Below are 26,140 nucleotides of genomic sequence, written 5' to 3'. Positions count from 1 at the left end.
GGTCTGGGATGTAATCTGGTGCTCCTCAAGCTGGTTCAACTTATATATACTCAAATCCAACAGTTGAGATCAAACGGTGATTAAAATGGATGCTCTAGATTAAACCGCCTCTAATTTCTATTTTTAATTATATTTTTGGATATTACCAAACTTCCAAAAATTATTAAAAATAGCTTGGGTGTACGAAAAAATCCTCTGAAAATTCTACAATCTTGAAACAGCATCTAGTTTAATCGTACGGGCTCAAAAGATAAAATTTGACAAACCAAAAATTTAAATAATTTTTCAAAACTAATAGAATTTTTTTTATTGTATAAAAAAAATCAAGAAAACAAAAACTAAAGGGTAAATTGGTCATTTAATGATCAAAATATGCCAACCATCATTTTTTGTAACAGAGCTAACGGCACTAGGTACCAATCTTCGGTCGGGGTCAAAACCTCAGGTACCGTTCTGATATTTTCTGAACGTGAGGTACTGAAATTTAGAATGGGGAAAATGTCATGTACTGTACGGAGGATTTTCCCTTACTTTAATGATGTTTTGACTTTTGTACTCACTAAATTATGATTTATGAATTTAATCATGTTTTAAATTTATTTGTTGTAAATTTTGATTTTAAAAAAGGCAATATGAGAAAAAAAATATTTTATTTATTAAATTCTTATTGGGAATTTGGGGCGGGTTTGGAGGCTTAGTCCCCAGTGGGGATGGGGACGGGGAATCCCCAATATATTTTTATTGGAGATTGGGGCGGGGATGGGAGTAGAGAATGACCCCGGGGATGGGGATGGTATTGTGATCCCCATCCCCAACCAGCCCCATTGCCATCCCTTCTCACTTGCTCCACCAACTGTTTTTTAACCCCATTTACCCAAAACACTCTAAGGGATTATTTCCCTAATACCAAATTAATTTTTTTTATTCTTTTTATTTATTTTTGGGACTTTTTTGCCCTCTTCTTCTTTCTCACTTAGAGAGAGAAGTAATCCTCCACCTTCCTATGCTTCGGTGACCAGTGGCCGGCCGCGGTCTCCGGCGACCGGTGACCGGAGTCATGGGGCCGTGACCACTTACCTAATTTCAGCTTAAAAATTGCCCACTTACTCCACTAGGAGTTTTTTAACCCCACTTACCCAATCTAACATCTTTTGACAATTTTACCCCTATTATTAAATTTTCACTCTCTCCTCTCAGTCTCTGTCTCTCTTCCCCCCCTCCCCTCTTCGATCTATTTTCTCTCTTCTCCCCCCCTCACCGATCTCTCTCTCTCTCTCTCTATCCGTACCTCCGGTGCGGCGTCGAACTTAGGATTAGTGCTTTCTCTCTCCGGTGCGGTGGTGCGTTGTCGAACTCCGGATCACGCTTGAAGCTCTCTCTCTCCACCGGCGGTGCGGCCTCGAACTCCAGATCTTGCTTGAAGCTCTCTCCTCACCTCCGGTGCGGCCTCGAACTCCCGAATCACCCTTGAAGCTCCGGTCGGAGCTATCGGAGTTTAACTAAGTCTAGATGCAGAGCGTCGGTGAGGCTATCGTCGACGGCAAGGCCGATAACAAGTTGGTGTAGACCACTGCTCTGCTTATGTTGCTTTTCGCAATTCCCTCCACTGCTTCTGCTATGGGTCTCGGGCCTCACCCATCGAAGTCGGAGAAGGTAGATCTGCAACCGTCGAAGTCAAAGATGGGAGGAGAAGAAGAAGTGGGTGCCCAGACATTTTTTTTTTTTCGGTATCCTGAGTTTTTTTATTTTTTTTATTATTATTTTTTGTATCTGTAATGTATTCATTTTGGTTCACTTGAGAGCAATAATATGATGATTGGAGGGTAATAATATGATTATTGAGGCAATATTATGATTATTAGGAGGCAATAATATGATTACTGGGGGGCAATAATATGATCAATTGTGCCTGTAGTGTATTCACTTTGGTTTTGGGAGTTTATACAATTCACTAGATGGAAATAATACGATTATTGGGAGGCAATAATATGAGTATTGGGAGGCAATAATATGAGTATTGGGGGGCAATAATATGATTACTGGGGGGCAATAATAAGGTTACTGGGTATTATTAGGGGGCACTAAATTCAGACGCCGGAATCCGGTCACCAGTCCGGGAGCCGGATTCCGGTGATCGGTCGCAGGATTCTGGTCATCGTTTGCCGGATTCCGGTGACCGGTCGCCGGAGATCGCGGCCGGCCACTGGTTACCGGAGCATAGCAAGGTGGAGGATGACTTCTCTTTCTAAGTGAGAAAGAAGAAGAGGGAAAAAAAGTCTCAAAAATAAATAAAAAGAATTAAAAAAAATTAATTGAGTATTAGGGAAATAATCTCTTATAGTGTTTTGGGTAAATGGAGTTAAAAAACAGTTGGTGGAGAAAGTGGGCAAGTTTTAGCCTAAAATCGGGTAAATGATCATTTCCCATTCTGTTAATGTAAGTTAGTTGTGTACCTGGCGTCATCTCTCATTGCGACAACTGTCCCGCGAAAAATTTGGTTAAAGTTCGAAATGACCATTATAGCCCTACACCCAACAAAACGCCGTCGTTTGCTGCCCAACAGTTGTATTCATCACTCTCCGATGTCAGGGTTTGAAGATTTAGGATTATGGAGGGGAGCTGCAATGTCGAGCTTGGAGGAGGCGTACCAAGGTTTGCACTAGAATTCTTGGGAACGGGTCAACGTTGGCATCAGGTGAGTTGACTCAATTTTACCGGGTTTGATTGTATCAAAGTGAATGATGATGAGCATGTAAGTGAATATGATAAGAATTCGATGGTTGATAGTTATGGTCATTGGTTGATGAGTGGGTGCAGCGTAGTTTGTTAAAATGTAGATTTTGAAACACTGGCGTTTTATGTTTTCTTCTTTGGTAAATATGTGGATCTGTACCTGGTGGTGGTATGCAGCTCCAAAATAGAAAGTCCTCTACGCGTTGACCACCCAGGTGTTTCTCCCTCAGTCTTTCACTAAGCAGTAAGCACAGATGTTTGTACTGCCATACCTCTGCAATTTAGGTTCTGCTTGGTTTGCAAGATAATCTTTGCTATACCTCCATATAGAAGACTTGTGTTTGCTTGACACAACCATTCTCCAGTACTAGTCACTTGTCCAAAAATCACAATCCATACCAGTACTAGTCACTTGTCCAAAAATCACAATCCATACCCTACTCAATCCCTTGTCCTACCCATTACACCCTGGCTCCTTGAGGTCGTAATCCATTCCTGTCCAATGCCATGATTCATTGTGCAAATTTGTGGTGGATTCTGGACCCCAGAGTGTTATTTCCCTGTTGGAATGGTTATGCTCCATATGAAGCAGCAGTCAAGGGTTTAATTTACCATATACTTCTTGTTGCTCCACAGCTCAAGTCAAGGTTTTTGAACAATGGTGTCAAATCACGCTGCTAGTTCTATTGATCTTCATAATTTCTGGAATGCTGAGTTGACAAGGTATGTATCTTGCTGCAGCTACTAACAATTTTGAGAGGAGAAGTTTGGTAATGGAGGTTGGTGCCATGCCGGATGCAGTGTTTGGCGGGTTGTAAGTCTCCACCATTAGTAGTCCATCTCCAGGATGTTTTGTTATTGTTATTATTCTGTGAACATTAATATGGTGCAATAATATATAAGACATTCTTATAGATGTTTTTGCTTTAAGAAACTTTGATTGGTGGAGTTGTTTTTTGGATCTGAAAACTTTCATTGAAAAAGAATACAGCATACTAGTTCCTTATTGGTCCTGCTCATCTTCATTCATTAATTTTTCATTTTCTCTGGTATTTCCTATTCTCTTTTGCTTCATCCTCTGCAACGGTAAAATTTGGTAATTAACTATATATATATATATATATATATATTTTAATTTAAGAGTAAAATTGGAATTTAGTGGGTAAAGAATATAATGTAGGGGTTGGGGACTATTTTTCCTTGCTAATTAACTAGAACTATGTGTTTTATTTTTTATTTTTCTTTATTTTTAGCTCAATCTCCTGATATGCAATTAGCAAATTTGGTGACCACAATCTTTTTTAAGCCTGAGTATGATTTTTAGAGAGTGCTTCACTCGGAAATATATGAAGAATCCCCCAACAAATCGGAAAGACATAAAAGAGTTGATAGAACCCATTACATTAAATAGCGCCTGCTCTAGAGGAAGAATTGGATATTTATGTATAAATACGGCCAGTATTACGTTACCCTTATATATATATCCAGCTTCTTGTCTTTTTTGGAAACTAACAGGTCTTATTGCTTATCGAAACTCACATCCAAATGATCATAAAGTTACAAAGTGACATATTATACCACATCAGACACCTACATAAACACAAAATACAAAGCCAAACAAGCTAAGCATTTACTAGTGTAACTAATTAGGCGTCGTTGTTGTGTTTTAGGCAACAGAAGGGATTCCAGTGCTGGAATAGAGAGGAAAAGAAGAGGATTTGGTTTCGATAATACCCAATTCGTGGTTTTAATCTTTGCCCATTCTGGCTGGGTATATAAGCATAAGCATCAGGTCTCGAAGCCGTATCTACACCGACATCAACTCTTCCAGATTATCAACTCAGCCACCAAGATCAACAGCGCTGCAAGCTTGCTAGGGCTAAGCTTTTTCTTTTGTTGGATGTTATTGATGACTATAGTTGTTTTTAGTTTTTCATTATCCAAAAGATTAAAGCTTTTTTGTTTTTTGAATTACACTTGCCTAAGAGCTGTGGCTTTTGATATTCTGAAACAACAATAGCCTGTAGTATGGACATGTGCCTGGTCTGTCAATTTGTTAGTCTAGGCAACCAATGCATTACTACAGTTGGTGATTTTTTTTCTTTTTTTTTTTTGACAGGATAGAGCAAAGTCGCTTAAGTTACCAAACCATGTTGGAATTGATTGTAGGAACACTCAGATTACACGAGTGAGTTGGGTTTGATTGGTTTGCTATTTTTGAGGTTTTAGTGATGTTGTTTGAATACTGTGAATCAAATATAATGATCATTGCGTTTACGAACATACTGTGAATCAAATATAAAGATCATTTCCAGTGTATTTTGTATTAATCTCATACTCTGCCTCTTATTTGATTGTGCCTTCTATTTTATTCTTATTCTGCCTATGTGATTGTTAACCCGTCTCTGTGATAGTATCCCCCCACATTAGGATTAGCCTGATAGTAACAAGAGCGTTCGGTGAAATTACCAATCCTTTACCAACTTGCTAATGCCTCATTCCAACTGATCAGTCTCCATGCAACCAAAATTTTAGTTTATTTATATATGATTTGTATCCTTTTTCCCCAAGGAATATTAAGAAAAGTTACACCTATGAGTTTATCCAAATAAGAAAAGTTTGTCTCTGGTGCTGTATGAAAGTGCAGTGTTTTAATTTGATGGACTATGGTATTGGATTTTTAATAGCTTTAGAAACTCAAAAGATAAATCACTTCTCTAAACTAATACGTTCTCATTGAGCTTCAATTTTTCTGTGAAGTGAAATTTTTTTGGTGCTTGGTTTCTTTAGAGCATAATTTCATTCCCTATTATTGTTGCCAATATATTAGGTTTGACTATTAACAATGCACGTTGCTACATTCAACTATCTTTATATTCATCAATATACAGAAAAGAATTTCTCATGAAAATCATCTTCATATTTCTGTAACAGAACTCTCTGAGATGGGATCCTTATATTAGTTCTAATTTCAATGTCTTTTCAATATAGATTATTTGTTAAGCTGTATTGTTTCAAAGTTTCTAATCATATACTTGGAATTATGTAATTGCACGTAGAAATGCTTTGTGGGAGATTTGGCATGCTGGTCCTATATGGGTTTGAGAAAGCTAATTAACCATCAAAAGTGGAGGCAGTCATATATCTTTCTTGCATCTTTGGTTCTTGGATTTGCCTGTGTAATTCATCAAGTGCAAGAGGCCTCCAAGTACAAGGTAGAATTTGGATCTATTCCTGTTTTATGGTTTTCTTCATTTTCTGGACACTCTAATCTTTGTTTGCTGATTATAAAAAAGAGTATTGTATGTGGGGTCAAGCAATATATCTGAGTTTTCAATTAATATTTCGACTCTAGCAAAGTATCCCACAAGGCTCAATTTTAGATCAGACTATATTGCTGCATTTGTAGAAGCTGGGGAACTCACCTGGACACCCTTGTTGTTATACTATACCTCTGATTCGGTGTCTCTTTTTATAGTTGACTCAAGTAACTTATATCTTTATTTTTAGGCCCTTAACTGTCATAAAAAACTGGAAGTCTTTGTTTGAAGATTTAGAAGCACATTACTAATACAAGTAAGAGGTTGTTATACATAGATTTAGTTACCAACTTTGCTTACCCTACGATAGTCATTCTGTGATCAACTCTGTTTCTAACAATAGTCTCTTTGTCAAACAGGTGTTAAGAAGCTTCACATCTCAGGCATTGAAAACTTCCAGAATGCACAGTATTAGTTGTGTCACCTATGAAGCTAGATTCCTCTGCTTCAGCAATTCTGTAAGTTCCATGCTTCGGTCAACAACATGAGTTATTTAATGATTAAATAAATTGGGGTATTGGTAAACTGACAGAATCGGGTATACCCAGTCAGTGTGATTAATGGTGTATAATTATGTTTTATAGGTAGACATGAGGAAGGCGAATATGGATTTTTTGCATCCAGGTACTGCTAATAGAGTAACTGAGCTTCCCGGGTTTAAAGATGAAGTTCTTATCAACTTCATTCATGGTCTTTTGGATGTAAAGGTAATAATCTTTTTTTCTTCATTACTTCTATTTGTAAAAATTTGTTTTGTGTTCAGTTTGATCTGGTCATTCTGTGCATGCTGTTTTTTTGTGTTAAGATTTATTGGTATGAGGGCCTGGATTTGTGTTTTGTTGTTAGTATATACTTTCATGACTAATACGTGGCTTTTTTTTTTCTTTCAATTTGCAGGAAGTGAATGGAAAAGAAATTCAAATTTCTTTTGGTACTCTATACTGTAAACAATGAGGAATTAAATGAGCAATACCTGATACCAACAATATCATGAAACTCATAAACTTAAATAAAAATACCAGTACATAAAAAAAGGATTGATGATAAAGACTTCAGAGTTCAGACCAAAAGGAAAAAAAAAAAAAAAAGGATAAGGTCTGAAACGTTGATGGATGAAATAGATGGAAGCGCTTTACTCAGAGCAATGCTAAGATAAGCAAGGAGGCTGGAGGAGAGTTTAATATTTTTGATGGGTCGGTGATGGGCAAGAATTTGGAGTTACATTGTACAGAATTGGAGATTTGGAAGTTGGCCAGATGGGATTCAGTCAACAGTATAGTTATATTGTTGTGTTGTTGGTTGTTATTGTGATTTGTGGATTGAGTTTGGTTTGTTTGGTTTCGCAGGTGCTTACTCTTGAGGAGCCTGAACGTGGTCTTACCATCGTCAAGCTAACGCATGTGGATGTTCCTGAAGAAGACAGGTTATTTCTCAGCTTTTGTTTTGTAGTTTTTGGTATTCTTTAACGTAATTCATTGTATTAAAGAAGATAGGTCTGAAACTCATTTCTGATAACTAATCAATAATTTTATTTGCATAAGTTTAGAAGACCTGTATGATAAAAAAAAAAAAAAAAAAAAAAAACATCAGATAGTTCATTTACCAGTGATCTAATGTTCTTACAGTTTCTGCTTAGTAATGATCTGAAAGTAACTTTGTAATATCTGATTTTATTTTTCAAAAGCATGAGAACTATTACTGTGATGTGATGAATTTTGATATATGCTGGTAATTCGATCTGTAAACCTTCATATAGGGATAGCTTCGTTCTCTGTTTGATTACTCATATTCATAAACTTTTTTCTGAAATCAATTGAGCAAGCTTGACCTATAATAGAGACCTGTCATACCATAACTTGCACTTTTAAAATAGCAAACTTCATTATGTTCATGTCCTTAAGCTAAACATGGGTTCCTAAAGCTACTTACATCGCATATCTTGCATCTCTCTATATTTTGTAATCTGATTCTTTTTCTCACATCTTAGTGCCCAATATTTCAGTGGCAGTCCATCACATCCAACAGCAAATGAAGCTTCCACTAACACAAAAGAGAACTTCCAAGCAGATGAACTAATGGATGACATGATGAAGATCTCATGTAATGATTGGTTCGAACTTTGAATATATAATATTTTGCTAAGAACTAACCATATTTGTCAGTTGAATATAAACATCTTGGGTGCAACATTTTTCTTTTGGTCAATAGAATATCAAAATTTTTTAGCACTATAAAATGTGAATGACAAGTTTGGTTAAAACACCCGCTCTTGCTCAAAAACTTCTATTCTTTTTTAACTTTGTTTGTATGCCACAATCCAATATTCCACTATGTATCAAAATGGAAGTAGCGATCGCGTACGGACGAATGAAACATGATACATGATGGTTTTATGGTTTTTGGTTTCCATAAATGTAAAAAGAGCATACTCTTTCCCCTCAGCAGCGCGCGGGTACGTTAGCTAGTTTTTCTTTTGGAGACTGACGCTCAAGTTTAGTTTGGATCAAACAAAAAGCTTTTTAGATAACAAGTTATGAGAAGATATTACACGATTTATCATGTTCAACAACCCAAAATCCACGCATATATAGTACACGGTTTCCACAAACATCATTAAGACCTTATTCACCAAAGTCAAAACTTGCTGCACCATATGGGTCCTAGTTGCATGACAACGAACAACAATCTCAACACATACAACTCTTTTGAAATTTTTTAGGTTAATTTAGTTTCTAAGACTGATAATGATGAATATGATAAGCAATCCATTAATGCACAGCAATGAATGGGCATTCACCTCACCTTGATTACCATCTTCATTTCTCTGATTGTAAACTATTAGTATCAATGTTTTTTAGTTGTCAATTGTTTGATCTTAGGATCTTAATTGTATTAATTGTAATGGCTGCCTTAGCGTGTTTGATGGACAGTATGAAGGAATGAGCAATCATGGAAGGTCATAAAAAAGTAGATTATAGACTTTGTTTGGTGACTTTGGTTTGTACCCAAGCTTTGTAGTAATTAAACTTCTCCCCTGGATAATGCCAAAAAAACAAAAAAAACTTCTCCCCTGGACAAAACCCCAAAGTATTGAGCAACAATAAATCTGTTTTAATATTAGACACAAATACTGTGCTGAACATCCCTGAGAATTCCATTAGAATTTATCTTAGTAATCCAATAGATGAAATAGCAATCTTTGCTTAACCAGAAGTACTTACCAGTAAACACGCTTAGAGTAAATAGAGGCTATTTTTACTTATAAATAGCAATGAATCAGAGGGACTGGTACCCATTATCTACTTCCTTACCCAGAACCAAACACAATGGCTTGCCACAAAGTAGCAGCTGCTCCCTTTCAACTTCTTTCTCTTGTCAGTTTCCTTCTTTTCTTAAATCCATATTCTTCTATTTTCCTTGAAGCCACAACAATATTTGCCAACTCCAATACTGTCAATGATGAGAGGTCCAATGTGGCTTGCATTGAGGAAGAGAGGAAGGCCCTCCTTGAATTCAAGCAAGGACTTCAAGATCCTTTGTTTGAGCTTCATTCTTGGGTTGGCAAAGACTGCTGCAACTGGCATGGCATAGTCTGCAACAACCAAACAGGTAACATCATCGAGCTTCGTCTTTTGGATACACAAATCTCTGGTACACTTTCAATGTCAATAGGCAGTCTTTCGGATTTGGAGACCTTGATTCTTTTTAACAATTCGTTCTCTGGCCCACTTCCGATATCAATCGAAAATCTTTCAGATCTGCGGACCTTGAACCTTTCTTTCAATTTCATCTCCGGTCCACTTCCGACATCGATCGGAAATCTTTCAAATTTGCAGAGCTTGTCCCTTTCTTCAAACAAAATTTTCGGTCCACTTCCGACATCTATCGGAAGTCTTTCAAATTTGCAGAGCTTGGACCTTTTGACAGGACCCGACCCAGGAATCACCCCAATTACCTGGATACGAGCCTGCGGGGCCCACGTTAAGCGAAATCCTACCGAAAATTCGGCAGAACCTCCCCTAAATATGGGCTACCCAAAAATTTCACAAACCTGGACATGATTACAACATTAACTTCTACTCAACCTACAATATCATATTTACAATCCAAACACATATATTACATCCGGAAAGTTCAAATCCCAACATAACCTCCGTAAGCAACAACAATCCGAACAACAACATCCATCAAAATAAAGGAAAAAGATTATCAGAGCAACACCTAAACTAAGCCGATATCATACAAGGTAGGTTAAGTAATAACCTACGGACAAAAACGGAAGCGCTGATTTCCAAGTCCTTGAGCCTGGACGCGATCTCTGCTAATCTGAAATCTGGGCATTTGAAAACGAAGGGCCTAGGGGAAAACATATAAAATCCATTAGAGTGAGTGGACAAAACCGAAACAAGAATCAAACAATTTATGGTATGCCTTCCCATTTCTCTTTCCAACAAAACAAACATGCAGCCAGACTTCATAAAAGTTTCCAACTCACTATTTTTCCAAGAAACTCATTTGATGACTAGGAAGGACTGCTTCCTAGGCATCTCATGCCATAAGGGGAGGGACTGCCACCCGATGACGCATCGGAAGGGACTGCCAACCGGAATAGGAGGCGGTGATTAGTTGGGACTGCCAACTAGCCACAGGTAGTAGACGGGACTGCCGACTAACTATCTCAAGTCATCTGGAAGGGTCTGCCAACCAGATGACGCATCGGATGGGACTGCCAACCGAGTTGTAGTCTGGACGGGACTGCCGACCAGACTATTACCTAGAAAGGACTGCCAACTAGGTAAGATACGCATGCGCCAAAACTGTCCTCCTTGTCAACTGTTTCCTTTTGATCCTTTTCTTTCCATAAAATCATATTTACTCAAATAACAATCCATTTCAAAATTTAATACCATGCTGCATGCATTATTTAAATAAAATAAAAGTCCACTCACAAGTGAGTCCCGCAGCTAACCCTGCTACCTGCCTGTGTCCTCCTCGCTCGAGGGCTCAGTACGTCCTGTCACAATAGAATAGGATATAATTAACCATATAATGAAATACTCTCAAAACAACCCATTCCCCTCGGAATAAGCATCCGTTAATTACAAATTGTCATAAAACTCCCTCACTTAAACTTGGATTAAATTCTATAATTCCTTACAATCTCAATGCCCTCTAATTCATACTACTCAACCGATTTTTAATTCGATTTCTCAATCGTTCAAAGACTTCACTTAATCTAAATCTTCACAAGAACCGTTCGATAACTTAATCAATTTAATCTCACTTCCTTCATCACAAATTACCACCAATTTATAATATAAATCCTTTCCAAAAATTCCCACATTCATTCTTAATTTTTCTCCTTTTCAAGTTCACAATTTCAACTCCAACAATCTCAAATTCTCTCTACTTCCTAACAACAATTCATAATAGCCCTTTTTCCAAGAGTTTTCACCCAACACTACAAACATGACAAATCCATCAACCATGTTCAACATCACAAACCAAAGAAAACTCAATATCCAACCAACTTCAAGTTTAACACAAACTCAAAGATTAAATTCAATTCCAATCAACCTATTTAATCCAAAATCAACTCCATAACACACATAACCATTTCTAAACCTGCAACAATAACCAAATTCAAGTAGGAATATCCAGAAAAATCAAACAAGAACCCAAGAATTCGAGAGTTACTGTTCACGATACTGTTCACAGTCTCAAACACCTTCAAATCTTCCTCCACCGATCAAAACGAGCTGCAACAAGGTTAGGAACACGTTCAGCACTTCCCCAACAACCAAAAACCCCAAAGAATCCGGCCAGAAATCGCCGGAAACCGGACATCCAAGCAAAAATCCAATTTTTCCCCTTTTTGCAATTCTCTTCAAATCTCTAAAACGAAGCTACCCAAGGTGAAAGACTTACATGGCTAGATGGAGAAGGAAGAGAGGATCACGCCGTGCCCAACCTTTCGTCCTGGGGTGGCCAGATGGCGACGGAATCGCCGGAGAGAGAGAGAGCAACGGCGGAAGAAAAAAAGGAAGGGGGGCTCGGGTTGTCCCGTTCTCTCTCCTCCTTTTTTTTTTTTTTTGATTCCTTTACTTTCTCTCTCTTCCCATCTGATTTTTAATCCCTCCTTACCACAATTAGAAGCTCACAAAAAAGAAAAACATGCCAAAAATAGAAATTTTCTATTTTTTGTCATAACTTTTCCAATATAACTCCAATTTAAACAAACTACGTGTCCACGAACTCGATTTTTCGTATTCTTCGACAATCTCAAAGAAATTTCCTAATTGGCCGGACTAAAGAAAAAGTCACTCCTCGGTCAATAATGGTAAAACGCACTTCATAAAAAAAAATAAGGTACGGGGCCTTACACCTTTATTCAAACAAAATTTCCGGTCCACTTCCGACATCGATCGGAAATCTTTCAAATTTCCAGAGCTTGTCCCTTTCTCCAAACAAAATTTTCGGTCCACTTCCGACATCTATTAGAAATCTTTCAAATTTGCAGAGCTTGTCCCTTTCTTCAAACAAAATTTCCTGTCCACTTCCGACATCGATCGGAAATCTTTCAAATTTGCAGAGCTTGTCCTTTTCTTCAAACAAAATTTCCTGTCCACTTCCGACATCTATCGGAAATCTTTCAAATTTGCAGAGCTTGTCCCTTTCGTCAAACAAAATTTCCGGTCCATTTCCGACATCGATCGGAAATCTTTCAAATTTGCAGACCTTGTACCTTTCTGGGAACTCAATTTCCGGTCCACTTCCGACATCGATCGGAAGTCTTTCAAATTTGCAGAGCTTGGACCTTTCTTCAAACTCAATTTCCGGTCCACTTCCGACATCGATCGGAAATCTTTCAAATTTGCAGACCTTGTACCTTTCTGAGAACTCAATTTCCAGTCCACTTCCGACGTCGATCGGAAGTCTTTCAAATTTGCAGAGCTTGGACCTTTATTCAAACAAAATTTCCTGTCCACTTCCTACATCGATCGGAAGTCTTTCAAATTTGCAGAACTTGGACCTTTCCTACAACTCAAAAATGAATGGAACTATTCCAGAAAGCATTGGACAACTTGGAGAGTTAAAGTCCTTGTATCTCGACAGTTGTTCATGGGAAGGCTTTATATCCGAAAATCATTTTCAGAACACTAGCAGATTGAAAGACTTTACTTTATCCAGCGAGGCATCCAACTCTTTGGTTTTCAACGTCAGTCATGACTGGATTCCCATCTTCAGTCTTACGAATCTTTATATCACGGATTGTAAACTAATGGATACTGCTTTTCCAGTGTGGCTCAGAAGTCAAAAATTCCTCAATTACTTAAATCTTTGGAGTGTCGGAATTTCAGATACAATACCCGATTGGTTTTGGAGATTTTCTCCATTCCTTGAGTATGTGGTGTTATCTCATAACCAGTTAAGAGGAAACCTTCCCAAGTCTGTGAGTTCTACTATTCAATACGTTAATTTGAAAAATAACAGTTTGGTAGGGTCCCTTCCACTTTGGCCAAATGTAACACAACTAAGCTTGGCAAACAATAGATTTTCAGGGCCTATTCCTATTGGCCCCGAGATGTCAAAGTTGGTGCTTCTTGATCTCTCAAGGAATTATTTCTCTGGAAATATTCCTAGGGATTGGACGGGTTTGCAATATTTGAAGGTCATAGACTTTTCAAATAACAATCTATTTGGTGAAATCTCAAGCTCCATGTGCTCCCAACTACCATCACTCAAATGGTTGAGATTAAGCAACAATAATCTTTCTGGGAATCTTGAGTCGTCTTTGCAAACTTGCAGAAATCTTTCTGCACTTGATCTGGCAGGAAACAAGTTTTCCGGCACCATACCATATTGTATTGGAGAAAACCTTCATACATTGTCTTATTTACTTCTAGGAGCCAACAAGTTCATAGGAAATATTCCTCATCAATTATGCGATCTCTCCTCTCTTCAGGTTTTAGACCTTTCCCAAAATAATATATTTGGCTCCATTCCTGCATGTCTTGGTGGTTTGAAACAAATGACAACAGTAGATGGCTTGCTTGGAAACAGCTGGGTTAGGAACTTGACGTTCCCTTTGGTTGTTTATGATCCTATGCATATCGACTTAAATGTGAAAGGAGTAGAATATGAATATATTGCTGATTTCATAGGACTCATTAAAAAGTACCTGTCAAGTAATAATCTATGGGGAGAAATACCAGAAGAGGTCAAAAATCTCATGGCTTTGGGTAGCTTGAACTTATCCCATAACCATTTGACAGGAAAGATACCAGAGGGTATCGGAAGCTTACATGAGTTAGAAGCACTTGACCTCTCTAGTAACCATCTTTGGGGTTTAATTCCTTCAAGCATGAACTCCATGACTTCATTAAACAAATTGAATTTGTCATTCAGCAACTTCTCTGGGCCAATCCCATCAGCCAACCAATTCCACACCTTCGATCCAACCTCATTTGAAGGAAACTCCGGACTTTGTGGACCTCCATTGCCAACCCAATGCAGCTCAGCATCCCATAATGATCCAGCTGCAAAGGTTGAGGAAGATGAAGAAGATAAGTATGGAAAATTATGGTCCTATGCAAGCACAGCGTTGGGGTTCATTGTAGGATTTTGATTGGGATGACTAAGATAAACACTCTTCATCAAGAATTCTACTATGTTAATTGTGATTGGAAAGCAACGTCTATCTCTTTAATGTTTTCCTTTGAAGAACGATAACTGTTTACTAAGCTTATAGCAGAAGGGAATTTAAATATTAGGACACAAAACGGCTGTACTAATAGGAATTCGTCAAGTTTTCTGGGCTACTAATACAAGTATTGACATGTAAAGCTTGTTGGGGAACTTCATCCATCCTTCCAAAAACATTCAGAAAGGAGGAAATGAAAGGAAAAGAACTTCGCGCAAATAATTTAGTGAGGCAATCATATACCCTAGCTTCTGAATTTTTGTCACGCAGTTGAAGTACAGAGTCTGACTAGACCATTGTGAATTTGTGATACATGTGTTCCTTGTAGTATGATAAAGTGAGTAGAAAGTGAGCTCTCATACTAGTTATCTACTTCCTTACTACAATGGCTTGCCGCAAAGCAGCTACTTCCTTTCAGCATCTTATTCTTGCTAATTTGTTTCTTTTAATTTAATATTCTTTTGTTTTCTTTGAAGCCACAACAATTTGCCAATCTCGACTACGACTTTTCACGAGATTTCCAATGTTGCTTGCATCAAGAAAGAGTGAATGGCTCTCCTTGAATTCAAGCATGACCTTATAGACCCCTTGTCTGTGCTTGACTCTTAGCATGGGGAAGACTGCTACAGGTGGAATGGCATAGTTTTCAACAATCAAACAGATATCGTCATCGAGCTTCTTCTTTCAGATAAACAAATCTCTGGTAAACTTTCAATGTCAATAGGAAGTCTTTCACATAATTTGGAGACCTTGAACCCTTCCATCAACTCAATCTCGGATGCACTTCAAACATCAATTGGAAATCTTTCACCTTTGGAGACCTTGGACATTTCTTGAACTCGATCTCCAGTCGACTTCCAACATCAATAGGAAGTCTGTCACATTTGGTGACCTTAGACCTTTCTAACAACACAGTCCTCGGTCCACTTCCGACATCAATTGAACATCTTTCTCACTTGCAGACCTTGAAACTTTTATTGAACTCAATCTCCAGTCAACTTCCGACATCAATTAGAAATCTCTCACATTTGCAGACCTTGGACCTTTCCTACAACTCTATCTCCGATCCACTTCCAACATCAATAGGAAAACTGTCACATCTAGAGACTTTACACCTTCCCAACAACTCAATATCTGGTCCACTTCCAACCTCAATTGGAAATCTATCACATTTGCAAACCTTGTACCTTTCCTATAATAAGATTTCCAGTCCACTTCCAAGGTGGGTTGGAAATCTGCCAAATTTGGAGTCGTGCCTTTCCAACAACTTGATCTCTAGACCACTTCCGCCATCAATTGGATTTCTTTCATTTGCAGACCTTGGACCTTTCCTTTAACTCAATCTCCAGTCCACTTCCAACATCAATAGGAAACATGTCGCATTTAGTGGATCTGGAACTTTCCTATAACTCAAAACTGAATGGAACTATTCTAGAAAGTATCGGACAACTCAGAGAATTACAGTACTTGGATTTCAGGGGTTGTCCATGGGTAGGGGTTTTTTGTCTAAAAACCATTTCTAAAAACTCACTAAATTGGTGAGTTTTGAACTATCATGCTAGTCATCTATTCCTCCCTTCAATCTTGCATTTCTTACTATCACATATTGCAAGCTTATGAGTCCTGCATATCCAGCATGGCTCAGAGCTCAAAATTTCCTTAGAGACATAGCACTTATAGATGTTGGAGTTTCAGATACAATACCCGATTGGTTTTGGAGAATTTCACCTCTCCTCACGTGGTTGGAACTCTGTGACAATCAGTTGAGAGGAGAACTTCCTAACTCCATAAATTCTCCTCTACAGTTCGTGAACAACAACAGTGTAGTAGGTTCCATTCCACTTTGGCCAGATCTAATAAATCTAAGCTTGGCAAGCAACAGATTTTCCGGACCAATTCTCTTAAACATTGGCAGTGAGATGTCAAAGTTGAGTGTCCCAGGTCTTTTGAGGAATAATATGAATGGTACTGTTCCCCCTTTCTGAAGTAAAATGAGATCACTGGTCTTTCTTCATCTCTCAAGGAATTATTTATCCGGAATTATTCCTAGGAATTGGATGGGTTTACAAGATTTGACCATCATAGACTTTTCAAACAACAACAATCAAATGGTTAAATTCTAAGCTCTATGTCCATCACTCAAATGGTTGAGATTAAGCAACAACAATCTTTCTGGGGATCTCGAATTGTCCTTACAAAACTGTGGAAGATTGTCTGCACTTGATATGCACTAATAAGCAGAAGAATGAAGAATTTGGTCAAGGGAGAAGAAGCTCCGAATTTGGCCACAAAGTCGCTCCAAAAGGTGATTTTCTGTTGATAGCAAGTGGAAGGAAACTTCGATCTCTTGCGACTCGAGAATTGATGGCTGAAGGGCCTTTTTTGCAGCATTCAGACATATTCTCTTTGTTGCATTGCTTTGGAGGTGGCTTTCTTCCCCTTATATATTGTTCAGCTAGGCTTGCAGGTTTGAGCTTGAATGCTCACCCAGTTCGTAACAAGAACGATAAAGATTAAGAGAAAGGCCCCAGAAGAACAAATCTGGATCTTCATCTTCCTCTTTTAATGCTCTGGCTTCGTTTGTGTTGGTTTGAAGAAGTTGAATTCGAAGTTAGCTATATATAGCTAGAGACCATGAACTGCCTCATATTATGACACATTCGTCTCAATAGAATCAGTATACTATATTGTTTCTTAAGTATACCATTCTCCGATGTAATAGATGCGTTTAAAAAATTGTCTTATTGAAAAAGCTGATAATGCATGTGTGCAGACAGGTAAATTACCAATATCCTTAAACACTTGTATTTGATGTTTGGTTTTGTACCAATGCATATATATTCTTGTGTGAGATGAACTTGGCTGATTCAACATTAGAAGTGCCATTAATAGAAAAAGTGCATATTCTTGTGTGAGATGAACTTGGCTGATTCAACTTTAGAAGTGCCATTAATAGAAAAAGACTAAAGATATCCTTCGGGATTCACAATATTCTAGTGACATAAACACCTGAGAGCTCCTATAATTATACAAAATGAATCGAACGTTGCTGTTATTTCTTTTTCACCAAAAGTTCACGTTGTGATTTGTACGTATTATGTGTTCTTGTGTTGTGTCTTATTTACAGTTGAATTACGAAAAGTCCAATTTGGTAAGACAAGCAGATAAGAGTGCTGGTAAGAACTGGAGGGTTTTCTCGATCAAGTATAACATACCTTTAATGCCAAGGCAACTCGATCAATTAATACATATTTCTAGTTCTTATTGCTGAATTGAAACATAATCGTCCCTGTTATCGGACTGAGTTGCTGGTATATTAATCCGATATAAACAATACCCATGATAATCACTGTCAAGATCATCTAATTGAAATTAGTTTTGTTGTATTGTGTATGCTGCTTTGTAAATTCAATTGATCGATGGACTTATATTCTGATCATATTGGACTCACATATGAAGGAAGCAAAAAAAAAAAAGATAATGATTCCATGGGAAAATATGTTTATATATATCAGTGGTGTTCACCTGGTCAGTTGCTGACCAAAGAATTTATGCTCAACAACCCTTAGATTTACATCTAAGAGTGGAAAACAAAACACCTCAACTTAATAATAATTCTCTCTGCCTTTGGATGTAAATCCAAGGGTGGTTGAGCATTATTTTCTTGGTCAATAACTGACCAGGTGACCATTTTCGTATATACATAAGAGCCATTATAACAAAACAAATTCCACATCATAGAAAGCCTAAAAACCAAAAGAAGAAATAGGTAACTACCATAACTTGTTTGATGTAACTAAGCGTCCGATTAGGTGATGTCTAAGTCATTCATTGGTAAACGTGCATTTTGTTTATATTTTATTTTTTTTTAAAAAAAAATTTGTTTGTCCTTTTATTTTATTTTTTTAAGGGAGGAATATTTTCTAGACATAAAATATATCTGCAAATGTGTAACGGGAGACAACTCAATATTTTGTAGACGTACTAGTCTCACATGGAGGATGTCTTAAAACTTTTAAGCCAGATGCATTTTCCTCCCATCATGCAAAAGCTCTTAGAACAAAGTCTGTATCCCATAATTGAATTGACAGCTCCCGGATTATAGAACTCGATCCAGGCGTACAGAGGCCAGAGGGGGACGATAACGGTCCATTTTGATCAAATACATATAATCACATACATCCAATTAAAACTGTATTTAAATTATGCCTATTTTTCCAGCTAAGATATTTCTCTAAAATTATCGATCAGCTGCTAATTATTAAGACTATAGTTATGTTCACTTATAGTTATTGAAAAATTTCTTGAATAATCACAGCAGTAAGCTTGTTCAAGCATCTAGATAGTGAGGTTTGGCTAGGACTATACTGAAACCTAAGCAACTGGAACCAAGTTTGAATACTGATCCAAACGTTTGAACTCAGGCTACTCGGCATGGCCTGCAGGCATCATGACTGTCAATCGATCTGGTACCATCTATTGAGCATTTGCAAGTGCAAGTTATATTAATTCCTATAAGAAATAATATCCCAGAAGGTTAATAATTGTACTGCAAAACTGGACATTCCTATAAGAATATGCCAAATACCTAATTGTACTGCAAAACTTGAAAGCTAGAATCAAATATTTCAAGAAATCAGAATGAGATTAATAGCAATATCAATCTTGGGAGCGTCTCCTCCTTCTCTGTTAAATTCTTGTTGCACATTCTACACATGTACTAAAGCCCGTGCCACTGTTCAATGTTCATAATGGCATGAAAAGACGGCTCTGCCCTTCTTTTTTCCATGAATTACGGGCTGCCACTGTCAATCTGGATTCCGCTGCTGGAATAGAGAGGAAGAGAAGAGGATTTGGTTTCGATAATACCCAATTCGTGGTTTTAATCTTTGCCCATTCGTGGGTGGGTATATAAGCATAAGCATCAGGTCTCGAAGCAGTGTCTACACCGACATCAACTCTTCCAGATTATCAACTCTTCCAGATTATCAACTCAGCCACCAAGATCAACAGCGCTGCAAGCTTGCTAGGGCTAAGCTTTTTCTTTTGTTGGATGTTATTGATGACTATAGTTGTTTTTAGTTTTTCATTATCCAAAAGATTAAAGCTTTTTGTTTTTTGAATTACACTTGCCTAAGAGCTGTGGCTTTTGATATTCTGAAACAACAATAGCCTGTAGTATGGACATGTGCCTGGTCTGTCAATTTGTTAGTCTAGGCAAGCAATGCATTACTACAGTTGGTGATTTTTTTTCTTTTTTTTTTTTGACAGGATAGAGCAAAGTCGCTTAAGTTACCAAACCATGTTGGAATTGATTGTAGGAACACTCAGATTACACGAGTGAGTTGGGTTTGATTGGTTTGCTATTTTTGAGGTTTTAGTGATGTTGTTTGAATACTGTGAATCAAATATAATGATCATTGCGTTTACGAACATACTGTGAATCAAATATAAAGATCATTTCCAGTGTATTTTGTATTAATCTCATACTCTGCCTCTTATTTGATTGTGCCTTCTATTTTATTCTTATTCTGCCTATGTGATTGTTAACCCGTCTCTGTGATAGTATCCCCCCACATTAGGATTAGCCTGATAGTAACAAGAGCGTTCGGTGAAATTACCAATCCTTTACCAACTTGCTAATGCCTCATTCCAACTGATCAGTCTCCATGCAACCAAAATTCTAGTTTAGTTATATATGATTTGTATCCTTTTTCCCCAAGGAATATTAAGAAAAGTTACATCTATGAGTTTATCCACATAAGAAAAGTTTGTCTCTGGTGCTGTATGAAAGTTCAGTGTTTTAATTTGATGGACTATGGTATTGGTTTTTAATAGCTTTAGAAACTCAAAAGATAAATCACTTCTCTAAACTAATATGTTCTCATTGAGCTTCAATTTTTCTGTGGAGTGAAACTTTTTCGGTGCTTGGTTTCTTTAGAGCATAATTTCATTCCCTATTATTGCTGCCAATATATTAGGTTTGACTATTAACAATGCATGTTGCTATATTCAGCTATCTTTATATTCATCAATATGCATAAAAGAATTTCTCATGAAAATCATCTTCATATCTCTGTAACAGAACTCTGAAATGGGATCCTTACATTAGTTCTAATTTCAATGTCTTTTCAATATAGATTATTTGTTAAGCTGTATTTTTCAAAGTTTCTAATCATATACTTGGAATTCTGTAATTGCACGTAGAAATGCTTTGTGGGAGATTGGGCATACTGATCCTATACTGGTTTGAGAAAGCTAATTAACCATCAAAAGTGGAGGCAGTCATATATCTTTCTTGCATCTTTGGTTCTCGGATTTGCCTGTGTAATTCATCAAATGCAAGAGGCCTCCAAGTACTAGGTAGAATTTGGATCTATTCCTGTTTTATGGTTTTCTTCATTTTCTGGACACTCAAATCTTCGTTTGCTGATTATACAAGAGTATTATATGTGGGGTCAAGCAATATATCTGAGTTTTCAATTAATATTTCGACTCTAGCAAAGTATCCCACAATGCTCAATTTTAGATCAGACTATTTTACTGCATTTGTAGAAGCTGGGGAACTCACCTGGACACCCTTTGTTGTTATACTATACCTCTGATACTGTGTCTCTTTTTATAGTTGACTCAAGTAACTTATATCTTTATTTTTAGGCCCTTCACTGTCATCAAAAACAGGAAGTCTTTGTTTGAACATTTAGAAGCACATTACTAATACAAGTAAGAGGTTGTTATAAATAGATATAGTTACCAACTTTGCTTACCTTACGATAGTCATTCTGTGATCAACTCTGTTTCTAACAATAGTCTCTTTGAAAACTTCCAGAATGCACAGTATTAGTGTGTCACCTATGAAGCCAGATTCCTCTGCTTCAACAATTCTGTGAGTTCCATGCTTTGGTCAACAACATGAATTATTTAATGATTAAATAAATTGGGGTATTGGTAAACTGACAGAATCGGGTATACCCAGTTAGTGTGATTAATGGTGTATAAATTATGTTTTATAGGTAGACATGAGCTGGTAAGAAGGAAATTAATTGTCATTTGATAAAGAGTGAAAGCATTTCTTGCTTGGTAATTTCTCTGGATCTATGATGCTTTGCAATTTTGAAGCTGATTAGCTTCTACTGCTTTTGCACCTTCAGTTTGTAGTCTTTTCAATGTACAGATTACATGTCGTGTTTCGTGAGACCAGTGAAAATTGAGTTATATGGTACTTCATGTTAATGCACTTGAACATGGAAATTCACTGAAATACCAATTCATTTATCTTATCAGATTTGATGTCAAATACATGCAAGTCATACTTTACATCAGAATTGATCCGTGTATTCCATAATGATGAATGATTGGACTAACTTGCTAACGTGAACACCCAGTGTCTGCATAGAATGCAAGTTTAGTCTATTTCTAATGTCTGAAAGTGCATTGGCATGAGAAATAGTGTAGTCATGGTTTTATCATCCAAACTTTTCTATTATTTTTCTTAATATCGTATGCTTGAACATACCATAACTACTCTTTCACGTAGGTGTTTGAGTTCTGCATTTATGTTGTTTTGTTCTTTTTTCTTTGTCCAGAGCATTTAATTGAAGAAAGGAACCAAGTATATTCTTTAGAAAACAAGTTTATCTCCAAATTCAAGTAGGCATAGAGAGATATAACACACATTTTCAGGTATCGAACTTATCAGTCTTCAATATATACATATATTTTAGATTCTGCTTCTTATTTGACACACACACACACACACACACACACACACACTGTATTTTGTATTAATCTCATACTCTACCTCATATATATAAACTCAAAGTTACACCTTTGAGTTTATCCACAATTCCACATAAGAAAAGTTTTGTCTCTGGTGCTGTATGAAAGTTTAGTGTTTTAATTTGATGGACTATGGTATTGGGTTTTAATAGCTTTAGAAACTCAAAAGATAAATCACTTCTCTAAACTAATATGTTCTCATTGAGCTTCAATTTTTCGGTGGAGTGAAACTTTTTCGGTGCTTGGTTTCTTTAGAGCATAATTTCATTCCCTATTATTGCTGCCAATATATTAGGTTTGACTATTAACAATACATGTTGCTATATTCAGCTATCTTTATATTCATCAATATGCACAAAAGAATTTCTCATGAAAATCATCTTCATATCTCTGTAACAGAATTCTCTAAAATGGGATCCTTACATTAGTTCTAATTTCAATGTCTTTTCAATATAGATTATTTGTTAAGCTGTATTGTTTCAAAGTTTCTAATCGTGTACTTGGAATTCTGTAATTGCACGTAGAAATGCTTTGTGGGAGATTGGGCATGCTGGTGCTATGTGGTTTTGAGAAAGCTAACTAACCATCAAAAGAGGAGGCAATCATTTCTTTCTTGCGTCTTTGGTTCTCGGATTTGCCTGTGTAACTCATCAAGTGCAAGAGGCCTCCAAGTACAAGGTAGAATTTGGATCTATTCCTGTTTTATGGTTTTCTTCATTTTCTGGACACTAATCTTTGTTTGCTGATTATACAAAAGCATACTGTATGTGGGGTCAACCAATTTATCTGAGTTTTCAATTAATATTTCGACTCTAGCAAAGTAACCCACAATGCTCAATTTTAGATTTGTAGAAGCTGGGGAACTCACCTGGGCACCCTTTGTTGTTATACTGTACCTCTGATTCTGTGTCTCTTTTTATGGTGAACTCAAGTAACTTGTATCTTTTTCTTTAGGCCCTTCACTGTCATGAAAAACAGGAAGTCTTTGTTTGAAGATTTAGAAGCACATTGCTAATACAAGTAAGAGGTTGTTATAAATTGATTTAGTTACCAACTTTGCTTACCCTACAATAATCATTCTGTGATCAACTCTGTTTCTAACAATATTCTCTTTGTCAAACAGGTGTTAAGAAGCTTCACATCTCAGGCATTGACAACTTCCAGATTGCACAGTATTAGTTGTGTCACCTATGAAGCCAAATTCCTCTGCTTCCACAATTCTGTAAGTTCCATGCTTCGGTCAACAACATGAGTTATTTAATGATTAAATAAATTGGGGTATTGGTAAACTGACAGAATTGGGTATACCCAGTTAGTGTGATTAGGCGAATATGGATTTTTTGCATCCATGTACTGCTAATAGAGTAACTGAGCTTCCCTGGTTTAAAGATGAAGTTCTTATCAACTTCATTCATGGTCTTTTGGATGTAAAGGTGATAATCTTTTTCTTCTTCATTACTTCTATTTGTAAAAATTTGTTTTTGTGTTCAGTGGAAGAGTTTGATCTGGTCATTCTGTGCATGCTGTTTTTTTCGTGTTAGGATTTATTGGTATGAGGGCCTGGATTTGTGTTTTGTTGTTAATACATACTTTCATGATTGGTACATGGCCTTTTTTTTTTTCTCTCTCTCTCTCTCAATTTGCAGGAAGTGAATGGAAAAGAAATTCAAATTTCTTTTGGTACTGTATACTGTAAACAATGAGGAATTAAATAAGCAATACCTGATCCAACAATATCATGAAACTCATAAACTTAAATAAAAATACCAGTACATAAAAAAAGGACTGATGATAAAGACTTCAGAGTTCAGACCAAAAGAGAAAAAAAGGATAAGGTCTGAAACTTTGATGGATGAAATAGATGGAAGCGCATTACTCTGAGCAATGCTAAGATAAGCAAGGAGGCTGGAGGAGAGTTTAATATTTTTGATGGGTCGGTGATGGGTTAGAATTTGGAGTTGCATTGTACAGAATTGGAGATTTGGAAGTTGGCTAGATGGGATTCAGTCAACAGTATAGTTATATTGTTGTGTTGTTGGTTGGTATTGTGATTTGTGGATTGAGTTTGGTTTGTTTGGTTTCGCGGGTGCTTACTCTTCAGGAGCCTGAACGTGGTCTTCGCATCGTCAAGCTAACCCATGTGGATGTTCTGAAGAAGACAGGTTATTTCTCAGCTTTTGTTTTGTAGTTTTCGGTATTCTTTAATGTAATTTACTGTATAAAAGAAGATAGGTCTGAAACTCATTTATGATAACTATGAATCAATAATTTTATTTGCAAATGTATAAGATTTAGAATTGAATGAAAATAATAATAATAATAATAATAATAAACAAGAAACATCGGATAGTTCATTTACCAGTGGTCTAATGTTCTTACAGTTTCTGCTTAAATAATGATCTGAAGGTAACTCGGTAATATCTGATTTTATTTTTCAAAAGCATGAGAAGTTGAGAACTATTACTGTGATGTGATGAATTTTTATATATGCTGGTAATTCGATCTGTAAACCTTCATATAGGGATAGCTTTGTTCCCTGTTTCATTACTCATATTTGTAAACTCTTTCTGAAATCAATTGAGCAAGCTTGCCCTACGGTAGAGACCTGTTGTACCATAACTTGCACATTTCAAATAGCAGACTTCATTATGTTCAAGTTCCATAAGCTAAACAAGCTACTTAACTTACATCACATGTCTTGCATCTCTCTATAGTTTGTAATCTGATTCTTTTTCTCACATCTTAGTGCATGTCTTGCATCTCTCTATAGTTTGTAATCTGATTTCTTTTTCTCACATCTTAGTGCCTCTAATATTTCAGTGGCAGTCCATCACATCCAACAGCAAATGAAGCTTCCACTAACACAAAAGAGAACTTCCAAGTAGATGAACTAATGGATGACACGTACTGATGAAGATCTCATGTAATGATTGGTTCGAACTTCGAATGTAGAACATTTTGCTAAGCACTAACCATATTTGTCAGTTGTATATAAACATCTTGGGTGCCACATTTTTCTTTTGGTCAATGGAATAGCCAATTTTTGAAAACTGTAAAATGTGAATGATAAATTTGGTTAAAACACCCGCTTTTGCTCAAAAACTTCTATTCTTTTTGAAATCTGTATGTATGCCACAATCCACTATTCCACCATGTATCAAAATGGAAGTGGAGATCGCGCACGGACGAATGAAACATAATGGTTTGGGTTTCCATGAATGTAAAGTGCAAACTCCTTCCTTGCAGCATCGCGAATTTTTCTTATAGAGACTGACGCTCAAGTTTAGCTTAGATCAAACAAAAAGCCTTTTAGATAATAAATTATGAGAAGATATTACACGATTTATCATGTTCATCTACCCAAAATAAACATTATTAATATCTTGTTCACTCAAGTCAAAAATTGCTGCATCATATGGGTCCTAGTTGCATGAGAATGAACCGCAATCTCAACACATACAACTCATTCAACTGATCATCAGTCCTCTAGTGTACTTATTGTAATATCAGATCTTTAGAACCTAAATAAATCCTCAGTCTTGTATAAAATTTGAAACACATTAATGAGAAATCATGTAACATTTTCTCCCGATCTTCTTTAGAA

At 36.8% G+C, this 26,140-nt stretch overlaps 2 protein-coding genes and 1 long non-coding RNA gene across 28 annotated transcripts in view; all 3 read left to right on the top strand.

Moving 5' to 3' along the window:
- Window positions 1–8,286, top strand: part of LOC112181497 — a 50,319-nt gene extending 42,033 nt beyond the window's left edge. Inside the window, exons 1-8 of one of the 7 annotated variants that reach the window (XM_040516237.1) lie at window positions 2,566–2,695; window positions 3,475–3,547; window positions 4,404–4,921; window positions 5,793–5,948; window positions 6,413–6,511; window positions 6,638–6,760; window positions 7,400–7,476; window positions 8,041–8,286. In XM_040516237.1, the coding sequence (XP_040372171.1) occupies window positions 5,829–5,948; window positions 6,413–6,511; window positions 6,638–6,760; window positions 7,400–7,476; window positions 8,041–8,176 (555 nt within the window). In that variant the 5' untranslated portion in view covers window positions 2,566–2,695; window positions 3,475–3,547; window positions 4,404–4,921; window positions 5,793–5,828 and the 3' untranslated portion in view covers window positions 8,177–8,286. The other 6 variants (XM_040516239.1, XM_040516242.1, XM_040516231.1 and 3 more) reach the window with 6 other exon arrangements.
- Window positions 8,287–9,321: 1,035 nt separating this feature from the next.
- Window positions 9,322–14,682, top strand: LOC112168153 (receptor-like protein EIX2). Its single transcript, XM_040507081.1, has 2 exons — window positions 9,322–9,662; window positions 14,330–14,682. Exons 1-2 carry the CDS (start codon window positions 9,380–9,382, stop codon window positions 14,680–14,682), a joined length of 636 nt encoding a protein of 211 aa, XP_040363015.1. The 5' UTR covers window positions 9,322–9,379.
- A 4,720-nt stretch (window positions 14,683–19,402) lies between these two features.
- LOC112181498 lies at window positions 19,403–25,620 on the top strand. Of its 20 annotated transcripts, none has more exons than XR_005808224.1 (12): window positions 19,403–20,097; window positions 20,965–21,120; window positions 21,415–21,480; window positions 21,587–21,643; window positions 21,771–21,837; window positions 22,344–22,440; window positions 23,061–23,214; window positions 23,491–23,563; window positions 23,660–23,758; window positions 23,849–23,969; window positions 24,183–24,698; window positions 25,357–25,620. It is a non-coding gene; the product is annotated as an uncharacterized LOC112181498 (long non-coding RNA). The 20 variants fall into 20 exon arrangements; XR_002928896.2 differs by having other exon boundaries at window positions 19,407–20,097; window positions 23,491–23,556; XR_005808222.1 differs by having other exon boundaries at window positions 19,405–20,097; window positions 23,491–23,556; window positions 23,660–23,969; window positions 24,638–24,698; window positions 25,340–25,620.
- Window positions 25,621–26,140: the final 520 nt, after the last annotated feature.

The sequence above is a fragment of the Rosa chinensis genome, chromosome 1 (genome assembly GCF_002994745.2).
Source record: "Rosa chinensis cultivar Old Blush chromosome 1, RchiOBHm-V2, whole genome shotgun sequence".
Taxonomy (NCBI): domain Eukaryota; kingdom Viridiplantae; phylum Streptophyta; class Magnoliopsida; order Rosales; family Rosaceae; genus Rosa; species Rosa chinensis.
Note: the sequence above shows the minus strand (reverse complement) of the source record. Positions and strands in the feature narration are given on the sequence as shown.